Here is a 14,720-nt window from a genome sequence, read left to right as displayed (position 1 = left end):
TTAAGTGCCTTGCTCAAGGTGCCCTCCAACTGTTTCAGTGGCCAGAAGAAAAGTTGAACTGGACAGCTCCCAATGACCAAGAGTAGAAGACTGTGTTTGTACTGTGAAACTATCATGTGTGAATTTGTGCAGCTGTATGAATGTGAAACGGGCTGTTTCTGGAAATGAACATAGTGCTCAGTTGACTCTCCCTTGAAGACACAGGTGAAAGTTAGGTAAAAGTGAAAAAAAAAAAAAAAGAAAAGTTGGCTTGCGTGTGTGGTCTCATTGCTTGGCCATATGCAGGAAGTTCTTCAAGTGTGTCATAAGTAAATGTTAATTTATGTTGCCCTGTCATGAGTTTGGTGGGACAGACAGAGACAGGCAGGAAAAAAATGTGGTTTGGTAGTTGTTATGGTCAGATGTTCCCTGTCTCAGCCTGAGCTCGCTACCCTGCAGAGAGGAGATGGACACTAATGAAAAAAATTGGACAGCAGACAACACTCTGCTTTGTTGTTTTGCAGAAACACACCGTTATTAAGAGGTCTGGTCCTTTGGGCTCAATTATACAAAATGCTCTGTGATTTATTCTAGATTTAATTTGATGGTTATTGCAAAGAATATTCCAAAGAACCAAATGAAAATGTTTCCACCACACTTACCTTTGGGTAATAATGGGAATCAGTTTTAGCTTGATATATGACAGAGAATTGGAGAGATCAATGTGATGTGTTGATTTTGATGTGAGCATGCTTTTATAAATCACGGCTTTGGATTTGATCTGGTTTTGTGCTTTTTTTTTTTCTGCATGAGAGACTTTCATAAATAAGGTCTCTGCTAGTCTGAATTTGAAAGCTAAACTCTAAAGTCACAGTGTGTGCTTCTACACAGTGATGTAACTTCTGCAGTTACTTTTGCCAGAGTTCCCGTCTATAAGCTTCTGACCCTCCACTTAAAACAACATGAACAGCCAATACACGGGAGACTAGAGTGTCATAAAAACTGGGCCTAGGGGACTAACTGTCGTGTAGGTCTTCTTCTGGAAAGGTCTTGACCCCAGCTTGTTGAAAATGCTTGTGTGTTTGAGTGCTTGGACATGCATGCATGCATGTGTGCGTGTGTGTCCCTGGATCCCAACTTGCATCTTTCTCAAGCAGAGAGAGAATTAATGTGAGGATGACATTTCACTGGCATTTGTAGAATACTGAACCAGTTTTATGTTTGGGATCTGGGTTTTTGATATCCCCCCCCTCATTCTCTCTGAGCTCTTGGCCAGGTATTCAGATTGTGGGACCCTATATGTGTGCAGCTGCTGCTGGCCAGTACGGGGCCAGAGGTTTTTGAAGCCAGCTGCTGTCACGACACAAATTTGTTGTCAAGAGCCAGTTCTAGAGCAATGGCCAGGTACACTGCAGATTCTGGCATCACAATAAAGAAAAGTGAGCAGGAAAGATGGAGAGAGAGGCGAGGGTGGAGAGGGAGTGATGGGGAGTTGGGGGACATCATGTCCATTTATGCTGAGACACATGTCCAGGATTTGCTGACCAAAAAATGTTAGCAAATCCTGGACAGAGCACTTGTGTGCAAACAGCTCCAGGCAACTCCCCTGACAGAGCAATCCTGTTCCAACCTTGTTTGACGCTTTACGTGCATGTGAATCTCATGCATGATGTGGTTATTTCAGATCAAATTTTATTCTGATCAAGTTTTATTGTGGTCTTGTTTTATTCACTAATAAAAAAGCAATACTGAGAGTGTTTCCCAGAACAGTGAACACTGCTCTACATCTGAATGAGCTAGTTGAGACAATCCTGCCTCACAATTGATCCATTGATGTCTTTAGCCTAATGCCTGCATTATGCTTTATACTCCAGTGAGCATAGTACCCCCTTTAGGTATTGTTGCTAAGCATGTCAAGCAAGTACAGCACATATTTTACAGCGCAACACAGTTTACAGCACAGTTTACGTGAAAAACAGCAGATTTACCACTCAGAATTCTTTTTGAAACAATGGGTCCTTGATTTCAGGTAGAGGTGTAAAAAAAAAAAAAAGCAGCTTCTCAATTCTAACCTGCAAACCTCCTAACCTGTAATTTTGCCAGCTGAATGAACAACTGTCACTAGCACATTTTATCAGCTGTAGCTTACTCACTAATTAAGCTAACAAAAGCTCCATGGGTTGTGCTATTATAATGCTATTTCCAGCTGACTTTTTATTGTTTACAGCTGCTTTGTTTTAAAACGAGAACATAAAATTGAGTATCGCACCACAGTCCCACGTACACCATGCTATTGAAAAAGCCAAAGCTTGACAGACCTGCCACTCCTAGTTACAGTCGCTAAGCTATGATTGGATTATTGCTGTTTAGGGGAGGGGTTTAGTGAACTGTTAATCGCAGCCTCTTCCTTGACCCCGCCGTAGCATGCCTGTCTAAATTTGAAAGATTGCTGTTGCATGCAAACACGACTGGTGAGTGCTCGCTGTGGATGACTGGTTCTCAGTACGCTCCTGCATTGAAGCACTCTCCGCTCATGCAAAAATGACTTTGTGTGCTGGTATCTTCTCCTAGCACTGCATTTATCAAGACCTGTGGAGCAAATGTTTGGATTGTAGATGCTTTGTATTTACTTTATTTCAACATGCAACATTGTACAAAGGCAGAAGTGCTCAGTAGAGTATATAATATGTTAAAAGTTTTGGCTGTTGGTGTGATATTTTTAGAGTCTGTGCTCCGATTCAGTAAAGTTCAAAGTAACTGACTTGTCAACAATAATATTTTAAATGGACACGCCGCTTAAGTTTTACATGGTGACAGTGCTAGTGCTGACTCTGCTGTTGATTCGCACAGTGTTTGACTTGCCCACAAATGGTAATTTTCTAAATTCATAACCAAGGTTTTCACCTCAATCATGTAGAGCCATTTATTATTTTTGCCAGGTTGGATTTAGACTTCCATTGAGACATCTTCTGAGTCTCTGAAGTTGAAGAGTCAACTCTTTAGTGGTCAACTTTCTGTCACTTGCAATTGCATAGCCTAGGATGATGGATACTGCACACAGCCTCGACTGAACTCAGCTTCAGTAATGTAGTGAGAGCAGGGTTTCCCTGAAGCATCTTAAATCTTAAACCTTATTTAGGCAGGCAAAGTGCCTGAGAAAACACATTCATATTTACAGAACAACACATGCACTCAGGGAGGGACTGCAGTTGGGGGAGGATTACACACATGCAGGGCTCTTGGCTGCTGAGCGACACCTTTGGACCAATTCAAAGGTGAAGTGCCTCACTTAATGATACTTTGACAGTAGTGTGTGGCAGGATGGGGATTACTTTGTTCTTTTTGGCTGTATCGCAATAGCGGGGCCAGCCCTAGAAAGGCAAATTTCTGTCCCTGACTCACTGAGTGATGGAACTACACCATTGGTTGGCCAAAAGTGACCAATGGCAACAATGATGGAGATTAAGCTGTTGTAATTTCAGGAGAGAAAGTAACCCTTCAGATCCCAATATGTGGTCAGTTTATCCAAATAATGCCTATTTGGAAATTTGCTCCGACATTTTCGGAGATGTGAGGAGCCACTGGCCAGGTGAGACCAGTGTCATCTCAGCTGCTAGCAGCCTAATCCCTGTATGGCTAGTGGATAGTGTCACGATGACCTACCTAAGGAAACTGTTGTGTGACAGGATCTGTGTGCTGTCACCAGTGCAACTTACTATCACTTCCATGTTCATGGTGAAAAAAAAATTAAAGCAATATAACAAATATATTTACAAATGCAAACTTTACACACATGAATCACACTGTATTGGGGTAATTTACACTTAACAATTAACTTGATAGTAACTGTATTAAAACTATTTTAGAGTTGTGGTAGGAAATAATGTCAAATAGCATATAAAATATATTTAAAAAGCCTAAATCTGAACTCACGACTTCTTACAACAACAGCATATAGTCTACACCCAAAATCTGGAACACCCTACCAGCAGAAATTAAAGAGGCAACCTCAGTGAGCAATCTTAAGAGCCAAAGTAAAAACTTACCTACACGGACTGGCCTTAAATTAACCTCCTCCCCGACATCTAAATATGTATGTTTATTGCACTTTAACTATTATTATTTATTTTTCTGTTTTATGCTTTTACAAATAAACTTAAACTTACATAGAAACAAACATCCAAAATGCTGGTGATGTCCAGGTCTGATGGTAACCAGGTGATGTACATGAAGATGACGTGTATCACATGGTTTTAAACCAACAAGTTCAAATGTACATTGCAGGTGTATTTTCATACAGTAGATTATGATATATGCAGCTGTCACCCCACCGCCGGTAGCCGTTCCCTCCATACACTCGCCTTAACATCGCCGTCAGTCTCTCGTCTGCAGTCCCAATCAGTCTCATTCGAAACTCCACATGGTTTGGTGGTGATGGAAGGGTTTACTGCACCTTCTCCTTATAATCCTATGTTGGCACTATCCACCTGCTGTAGCCCCACTCTTGAGATGATCGGCAGGTCGACATGTCGTCAGCCTGGGGAAAATATGATCCGATGAACTGATCTGTGCAGCTCTTTGGTGATTTACCTCTGGCTCTAACGTCTCTGCAGCATTTTCATATATGATATAATTCCTTTTAGACAATAAATGTTGGTCTCACAGATGAAATCTTACAATTAATAACTGCCACATTAGTTTGTCTGAATGTAAAGTGAAGCTTCATGTTTTTACTGGACAGAACAACAGTGCTGCCTCTGAGGCTCTATATATACAGATACACCACATTTTAATAAACATAAATGTATTATAATGAACAGATCAGTCTATATTAAATTTCTTTTTATTTTATTAAGCTACATAACAGTTTGGATTTTATTTTATTATAGCTACATTACAGACTGAATAACAATTTACTGCATCTCTCTGTCAATGAGGTTATTTTTTTGTGAGATAAAAAGTGTTAGTGGAGCTTTGAGTAGAGATTATTTTGTCACAGTACAGTCAGGTAGTTGTGTTGAAGCTGAGCTGCTGCTGTCAGCAAGAACACTGCTGTTCCAATCGCAGAAAGATCGTACTGCGTCCTCCCGTCCTCGGAAGTTTGTACTCCAAAGTCAAACCTGCCAAGTCCGAACCTGGTGTACTTGGTATTGTAAAAGACCCTATGTCAAACTGGCCTCAGTTAAAGCCGGCACACCTCGTGGGGGCTTGGTCACCACGTGTCGCCACTTCCTGTATCACTCATTTCATATTAAAAGCCCTCTAGCATTTCATACACGGTCCAGCCATGTACCAGGTCCGAGGTCACTAATAGGCGGACACAGACTCTCCAGATGTATAAATGATAAATTATTGAGAATTATTACATTTTAACGGAGTGTTTCTATTTGAACTGGAGCAGCTTTTGTAGCCTTTACAGAAAAAAAAAACAGAAAAGTAGACAGCGAAAACAGAGCTTTTAATCAAGAATGGACAGACTCTTACATGTTCAGGCTTCCCACGGACAGTTCAAAACCAGCATGTCTCATATGTTCCAAGACTGTGGTGATTGTGAAGCGCCACTTTGAGACAAAGCACAAATCTTTTAAGCAAACATAACGACTCAAATCCGAAACCGAGGGAACAGAAAATAAATGATCTAAGAGCCCAATATGATCGATCCACCAGAATCCCAACACATTTCAGTTTAAAATCCTGGCAGGACAAGCTAGAGCTCACTTCTCTCACTGAACAAGAAAAAGTGGGGGAATGGGATGTGAGAGGGAAAAGAAAGAGAAAAAGAGGTGTTAAAGCTGTTCAATTGTTAAGATGTGTTGAGATTGTTTATTATTAAATGGGTTGAGACTGTTAAGATGTGAAATGGACTTCACAAAAAAGAAGAAAAGGGAAACTCAAGCTACACTTCTTTTTTTTTTTTACATTTTTCTAAAATGAATTATTTTTAAATGCAGCTCGTGAAATATTATTGAATTGTACTTTCTTTATTTGATTTGACAGTCTGTTGTTGAATACATACAGATGTTGATATGACTGCTAAGCTTCTTCAACATATGTGGCACTGAATCATAATGCAAGTTAGACATTATGATGTTCCGGACCTTTACATGAGGAAATTTCCTCTAACTGGACCTCTTTGAATTTTAATTGAATACCCCTGTATTAGGTTTTGACTTGTTTCATCCATACTCTTCCCAGCAGGAAGCTGAGATCTTACAGTCACAAGCTCACCTGTCTAACCTCCAGGCTGTTGGAACAATGTAAGCAACACTGAGCCAAACCTGGAGGGTATTTTTAACGAGCAATTATATAAATTATATTTCTGATGAAAAAACAGCACTTTTAAGCCTTTTAAGATTGAAGCATGGTTAAGCAATATTAATAAATTTTCCTCCACAGCTGAGCCTGATCAAAGGCATAAACCTTAACTTCTTTTTTAAGAAAGCAACATAAAACAAATCATCCAAATACACTTGAAGTGACTGAGGTAAAGATTAAAGTATGGCTTAGTAATTTTAACAAAGTTAGCCCCACAGCTGAATTTGATCAATCACATAAAACCCTAACTCCCTGCTAAGGAAATACAACATGAAACAATAAACCATTACGTTATAATCATCAAAAAAACACTTAAATCCAAAGCTTTGCATGTGCGAGATGAAAGAAAACAAGACTTTACAAACAAAATTATATACGTATGATTCATGCATATAACAAAATGTACTTCTATATATATATGAACTGATTTGACCAAACGCTATACTGATGCACCAGTGGAGGACTGTTAATATTTATTTATTACCCTGCACATAAAGCAAATGCAAAGAAATGCATACACATAGTCCTATATGCAGACCGATGTTTTTTTTCATCAGGCAGTTGTAATGCTCCAGAAAACCACAGAAGGCTCAGCTAATAGCCTGAACTGTCTGGCATGCAAGCATTGGGCAGTCAGGGAGATCTCACTGCAAAGCTCTCAGACCCGGCGGGTCCTAACGGTGATAGGTGCAAAAGCTTTCCAGCTATGAAAGCAAAGGAGAAAAATGACATGTGACATCTCCGCAGCCGAGGGAAAACAAAGTGGGTTTCACACATCATAGTGCCTCCAGCCCAATTTATCACAGTTACAGAGAGACAGGAAGAGAGAGAAAGACGTGGGAGGTTGTAGACTGTGGGGGTCAGCGGTTTGAAGTACCCTGACCAATTCAAACAATTATGATTTGGAAGTTACATATGTGCCAAAGACAGATGTTGATAGATTGAAACAAATTTACCTCTTCTGAAGAGCTGACCTATGCTGAGTGTACAAGTCCTAACTACCACTCTCACAACACCTAATTGCATTCACATTGTGCAGAATCCATAAGGTCAATTGTCTATGGTTAAAATAGCAATAACATATGGGGAAATAGCTTACCAGGGGTTAGATGAGATCCCTGTGCATCCACTATTGATTGGTCCAAAACGTGTTTAGCCTAGGTTGGACGTAAAGGTATAGTATGCAGGATTTGTCGATTGGTGTTGGTAAACACACAGCATTCAAAGTTGGCCCCTCCTCCCCGGCTCAACCAGCGAGCAAGCGAGAGAGACAGAGAGAGAGCAGCAGCGGGCGAGTGAGCTAGAGAGTGAATGAAGAGTACCAGCGGCGCTGGCGAGAACAAAGCCGTGAATCAGATAAATAAAATGTTATTTTCTGATTGTTTCAAGGCGGTTACGATCTAAAGCACAAATAAACACACCTATACCTCTGCACAACCCTGTGGGAAGATGCTACATTACAGGATTTAGTGTGAATGCAGAGCTTCATCCTGTCCGCTGTGGCCTCTCTGCTCTGCGTGTGTGTAGCTCAGCCCCACCCTCGGTCAAGCAGACACACAGACCTGCAGCTCTTTATACATCCATGACACAGAGACGGAGAGCAGACAGCGATGTAACTTGGTCACTACACTATGAGTCTCGACCTCACACATGCGTGCTGCTATTGGCTGGGGGCTACACACCCACTGCCCAAAGATTGACACCCAGAAGTGTCCCGAACACAGCAAAATAATAAGAAAATAAGAAAATACAGGCAAAGGGCAGGCTCTCTGCAGATAAAAACACTGCCACACACTTCTAGTGGGTCATAAGAGGGATTACTTTTGTATGAGTCTGTACATTATTTTTTAGGAAATATTTAGTAAAAATAGATAGTATACCTTTTAAAGGCACAAACACTGGAAGCACAAAGCGAGCTAGCTATCCTTATGCTAGCTAATGCTCACTTTGGCTGATAGACTTCTGCTCAAGTTGAAATTAGGAGAAGCCATATCAATGCTAGGAATTATTTTAGGTCACAAACAGCATGTATTGAGATGAAATATTGGTGTTGTTGTTTAACTAGTTATATTTAAGCTGACAAACTTACACCTTAAACCCTTTAAGGTTAAGTTCTACAAAATGAACAAGAGAGATGCCTATCTTAGGGCTGTGCAAGCCCACACAGTCCTAATGAGGCATAAGTGAAAACACCTGTATGGGTGTGTAGGTTTTTGTGGTAAGAAGAAAACTAGACAATGTGGTTACACTCATTGTGGTTTGAGTATGAACTAATTGGAGCATACTGACAACAGTTTGGCCCAGTGACTGCATGCAGAATCTGAGAAGTCCTAACCAGCTGTTGGCTTTGGGCACTTTTCTAGCTAACCTTTTCAAGCTAACTGAAGAAAAGCTATGATTTGTAGAAGCATTAGTAACTAGCTTGCTAACTAAAAATATTCAGTATATGAATTAGACATTTTTGGAGCTGTCAAAAAGCATATTTGTCTTTTTAAAATCTTGGTGGAGGATAGCTGTTTTCTACGCTATTAGTGCTAAGCTAGGCTAAATATGTCAGGAACCAAGCTCTCAAACACACTGAGAGTACTTGTCCAAGTTTCAGTAAGACAGTCAACAAGTCCATTTTTAAAAATGTATTTTTTTTCAGTGCACCATGTTTTGAGAAATTGACTTCTTGTTTCAGTTCTGTTTCAGTGATATGAACGTAGACATTACAACCCTTTAGCATACACTATGTTTTATGATTATGGCTCCTTTTATTTAAGTGAACTTTGAGCAAAATATGTTGTAAATGCCTTTTTATTTTAAGGTCCGTATATTCACGGACTGAAAATATTTTTACTCACTATACTGTAGCTGGTGTAGTGTAGCCAGGTTTATTTTTAAAAACAATTTTAGGTGAACAGCCACATATATTTAGCTTTCCAATGTTTTCTCTTTTCCCACCTCTGCAGGGCCTATATGAGTGTGAAGGAGCTGAAGGAGGAGCTACACCTGAGTGGCACTGACACACTCAATGTTTTCTTTGCAAGCAACTCGATGCGTGAAGAGCTGGCTGGAGCTGCAACCTGGCCGTGGGCAAAGGAGGCTCTCACTCATCAAGGTAAGTCAAATTACGTCAAACTACTGTACAACTCTCCTCATTTCTTGCTTCTGCCTTTATTCCTTGTAGTTTGTTGTCTATCTTTATAGTTTTTCATTTTTTTATCTTTCTCTTTTTTCTTCTCTCTTTCTTCCTCCAGTTTTGTCATTCTTATTTTCTTCTTTCTTTCACCTTATTTCTCTTTCTCTTTTTAGCCGTCCTTTCCTCTCTTCTCTTGCACTCCATCCTTTGTTGTCTGCTTTGGCGGTATCCAAATGAGATGGGGAGAACAATTCGAGCTGGCAGAGATTTTTCCCGGCACATTGCCTCTTTCCTCTTCCAATCATTAGGCCCCTTTCCACTGGAAAAGGCTAATCAACCCAACAACAACCAAACAAACAAATGCCAGTGTGGGCTCTGTACCGTTGTTGCCACCCATGCTTACTTGCCAGCTGTTCTTTATTTATTTATGAACTTTCTTCTTTTTGTGCCAGTACAAAGTAGTGAGAAGGAGACACATGGGGCAAATGTACTTCTTGACACAGACCTCTGTACAACAGTGGTGTGTGGAGGGGCATGTGAGGTACATAGAGTAGAACTCATCATATCCCAAGTCAGTCAGTCATAATTGCTTGAACTGGAGAGTAAACGCAATCTCTGTTTCTGTTGTGATATGATGATGGAAAGTCAGAAACTGACATCTCTCTGACCAAGCCGTTCTCAAAAAAAATGTCAGTGCCTTTCCTGTACTCTAGCAATCTGTGCTCCATCATGTCTCTACCCAGTAGAGCATCAGTGGGGTGTGGCTGGACTAAATGTTTATAGCATGAATTAATTCTGCGATTATCGGCATGAACTTCTTGATTCTATTGCATCAACACGCACAAAAAACCCTATAACATTCCCAGCACCTTAGTGAATTCCCTGCATCAAAAAACCAGGCTGATTAGATGACAAATGGGATTATTATTCACCACCAGTTATGTACACTTAGTGAATACTGTGTACGTTTAAGTTGAAGAAAGAGCACATTCAGCAATGAAAGTTCTGTCTTGTTTTATTCACCCTACACAAACTAGTGATGAAATGATTAGTCGATTGATTTTATGATTGATAGACAATTAATTAGTTTATACTAATGATATCTAATTTAATAGACTAAACTGATAATGAAGTAATAAAAATGGTTGACTGGTTGATTCAATGAAAATAATTGTAAGCTGTAGTACTTATAGGCAAAACACAGGTGAATTTTTATGTCCACAATACACATCAAATGGCAAAATTTAATTTCAGCTGTCTTCAAAAGACATTTACTTTTTAGAAATGAGCAAAAAATTATCCAAAATGCTCAGACAGCATAATCAAAGCCAAACAAATGCACTGTTAAACAGAAAAGTTGATATTTACAGCGGCATTTAGCCATTGACCACTGAGTTTGATGCATCTTTATGTTTAACTGACTTTTCTATCATTTCTATTTCTAAATAGAAGTTCCATCTAGATATCTACATTCAAAAGATTTTTCTAACTACTTTGAAAAAAAGGAAAAAAATACATCTTTGCCAAACCATATTTGTTTAAAGCTGAGTATAGACGTAGGTGTATTTGCTCAGAGCACCACTGGAGGAGCTGGACATCTCAGGCAAGGGAAGCAAAATCTGAACAGCTGTCTATGCACACAGGGTGTATAAATTATTATGCTGTGTAATGAATATAACATAAAAACTGACAGCTTTTGTTCACTATAAACTGCTTATATCCATTTTGAGGTAAAAATGTCCTTTTTGTGGTGTCCTCAGATAAACAGATAATTACAACATTTATATTTGCTGTATATTTCTGGGCTTTAAATAATGATTTAAATAGGGACTTTATGTTATATTTTAGAATTAAACTCTAATTCTTTTGAATTCAGTGTTTAACTGAATGTCTTCCACATTACATTTGTTGCAGTTGCTCAGCATCTGTCCCTGTTTAAAAACAAGTTAGTGGATGACAAGACGTCTCCGGAGGCCCTGTTGTTTAGTTTCTTCATATGTAATGTCTTCATTGTTCAATGTCTTCACCACTGAACACACTGTTTCTAATTAGAAAACCAATAACTGTCATGTCTGTTCTTGATTCTGCGATTATCAGCATGCTGCAGAAAACTTGTATCTCCACTTAAAAGCCATTTTTGTAAGAATTCATCATAGCCCCAAAACCATGATATTAAAATGACCAGCATTGGGATACCATGTTAATTATTTTAATTTTTATTTGGTTTTAGATTTTTAATTAGACTTGTAATTTTTCTATAGTAAAATGAATAGTTTAATCCATGTTTAAGCCTGCAGAAAACACATAATAACATAATTATTTTTCCATTCAGAGAAGTGCAGGAGCAGGCACCAAGACCATCCACTTTCATCTGAACAAGGAAGACAGTGGTGGTAGCTGTCGGTTTTTAGGAAAATGAGGCAAAAGCAGGCAAAAATGGCTCATATCCACCCGTAACCACCTTACCATATTCTGTTTCCTGTTTTTGGTTTAAAGTACTAAAGTTTTACTCCATTCCTAATTGGTTTTTAAATGTCACAGTGCTTAGTCTTTTTACTATGGTGGTCTGTTTCTCTTTAGGAAATGCCAGCTTGCTGTGGTGGCAGAGAGTGAAAATGGAGTTGAATAGACACATACAGTAGCTGGTAGTTAGAATCTGAACTTTCACAACAGTGTCACATTTTTTGTGATCGCTTGTTTTGTTGGATGCTCCTGAAATTTTGCAAAAAATTTGGGTAACTGGTCTGAACATGGTTTCATGTTTCCTGTTGGGGATTTATTGACTTGCTAAAGGACAATAAACAGGTTCACCTGTAGAAGGACAGTTTGCTATATTATCTGTCAAAGTGGTGGAATGAAAGAAAGTGACAGTGTGGTACATGTATCTTGTGACTTTTCAGTCACTTGAAATATATTTACTGTGTCTGACTGACTTATCAAAAGACACAAATATCCAGATAGTAATAATATTACACCTCATACTACAAATTGTATTTTTTATCCTCAGGCGGGATGGTGCTCAACCCATCATACTTTGGTACAGTTGGTCACCACAACACTATGATCCATGAGATGGGTCACATCTTTGGACTGTACCATGTCTTCAAGGGGGTGAGCGAGCGGGAATCCTGTGATGACCCATGTCAGGTAGGACTGTTCAATCGTCTCCTCTTGATGATAGTTAATGTGACTTATTGTATATTGTACCAGGTTACTTTATGTGGTAAATTGTACCTCTTCAACCATTATGTCTATACTTGCAACATGCTTCACATGAATAACTTTCAATTCTTCAAGATGATATATAAGTTAAGCAAAAACTTCTTCATTTGCTGTCTGTAGACGTGCCTACCTGGATTGAGCTTTTCAGTCCTCCTGTGTTCATTTGCTAGTAGTACTGTCATGTGTACTTGCAGGAGACCACCCCATCCATGGAGACAGGAGATCTGTGTGCTGACACTGCCCCAACACCCAAATCCAAGGTCTGCCATGATCCCGGAGCTGTCAACGACACCTGTGGAGTCACCACGTACCAGGACACACCTTATAACAATTACATGAGTTACACAGGTACAGCGAATGAACATTCTTTACTTTGCTTCAAACATGTTGAAAAATCATTAATGAACCACAGAGCAGGCCAAATCATTTAGAACATACAGTAAAAGAAGAAAATGAACTAATCCCTCCTTTATTCCTGAAAAGCTGACATTGTAGAGATAAACGTTTGCAGGATACCGATGATAGAAGACATACTGTGTAACATACTATACATTATTAGAAACAGTGCTGTATTTGTGTAAGACTAAATCCAGTAGGAATATAAACACATGGTTCTTGGTTATAGCCTGTCATGAGTCTTTAATCTATATACACAGCAATACAAGCAACTACCTAAAGCTACCTAAAATAATGTCAAGTGGCTACTGTAACATTTTAATTTCCTTTTGGAATTAATAATGGACGTAACAGTACCACTAAAACAGGTTTTGCACACAAAACACAGGTAAACCAGATCAGAATGACAGTTTGTGACAAACATCATCTGCACTTTTTCTTCAGCTTACCACAAGAAATATGAATCTACCTCAAGACACCCTGCATCTACATCACCATCCATGTTTCTTTGTGTCATCAGAGCAAAACTATGTGATTGTTTTAGTCATTTTAAAAAAAATAATTAATGAACTATTAGTCCTGAATGTTACCTGATTTAGTTGCTCAAAAAGGTTAATTAAGGACATTACTGTTGTGTTCACATGGTGTTATCTTACCTCCTCCCTTCAGATGTTTGAAATAAAGCTGCAGTAATTATTTCCAGCCATGTAATTAGCAGTGCAGTTAGATGAAGGTTAGAGTTTGATCCTGATCCATTAACTGGGCTTTGTTCTATTTCATTGCACCACATCAGATGACAACTGCACCAACCATTTCACTCCCAACCAAGTGGCCAGGATGCACTGTTACCTGGACTTGTTCTACCAAAACTGGCTGATGGAACGTCAACCTACCCCCATCCCTCTGGCCCCCATAGTGACTGACCAGAGCCCAGATTCTGTCTCTATCTATTGGCTGCCACCTGTAAGGGGACCACTCTATCAAAGGTACAAATGCCTCATTATTTCTCTTTTTAAGAAATACACCAAATTGAGTTTTGTCTTTTTTCTGCACTTAATTTTTTCATCTTAATACCAATCCTAATTGGGACAACTATGGTGTATAAATACATGTCAAACCTCAAACCCATATCATAGGAAAAATATGTTCTCCTTGTCCTCTGACTGCTTTTCGCTGTGATTGAGGCACTTTCGTTCTCAGAAGCAAGACAGCATGAATGGCATGTATAGCAAAAATTAGACTCGTGCAGTGGATAATTAGCAAAGGATTACAGTTGTCATGAGTGATAAAATTCAAAGCAGTGAGTTGCATGTTTTGCCTCCTTACTCTCACACAAGTAAACAAGTGAATTACATTTAAACTTAAAGATTTGTCAGCAGAAATCTGCCTCCAAATGGACTACAAAGTGGTATAGCAGTGATAAGTTTACAGTATGAATGGTGACATAAAGTTTAATTACATGCTGGACGACAGGCGGAAAGTGTAACGGCCAATTTATTTGTAATAACTGGTGATTAAAAACATATTCAGGTTGCTAATAACAATAATCAGCAGTACTAATGCCTGGTTATACCTTCCAATAACTTTTTTAATTGGCCTTGTTCATGTATTTGTATTTACCAGTGCATGACGACCACCTGAAGACAAACACATGGTAAAAAATGATGTGGTCTAACTTTATAAG

At 39.1% G+C, this 14,720-nt stretch overlaps 1 protein-coding gene across 1 annotated transcript in view; it reads left to right on the top strand.

Annotated features, from left to right (window-relative positions):
• pappa2 (pappalysin 2) overlaps window positions 1–14,720 on the top strand; it is a gene marked incomplete at its 3' end in the record, with an annotated part of 75,989 nt that overhangs the window by 11,325 nt on the left and 49,944 nt on the right. Inside the window, exons 5-8 of the mRNA XM_042428109.1 lie at window positions 9,249–9,397; window positions 12,426–12,565; window positions 12,835–12,988; window positions 13,830–14,022. Of these exons, the coding sequence (XP_042284043.1) occupies window positions 9,249–9,397; window positions 12,426–12,565; window positions 12,835–12,988; window positions 13,830–14,022 (636 nt within the window). The remainder of the gene's footprint in view (window positions 1–9,248; window positions 9,398–12,425; window positions 12,566–12,834; window positions 12,989–13,829; window positions 14,023–14,720) is intronic.

The sequence above is a fragment of the Thunnus maccoyii genome, chromosome 12, assembly GCF_910596095.1.
Source record: "Thunnus maccoyii chromosome 12, fThuMac1.1, whole genome shotgun sequence".
Taxonomy (NCBI): Eukaryota; Metazoa; Chordata; class Actinopteri; order Scombriformes; family Scombridae; genus Thunnus; species Thunnus maccoyii.
Note: the sequence above shows the minus strand (reverse complement) of the source record. Positions and strands in the feature narration are given on the sequence as shown.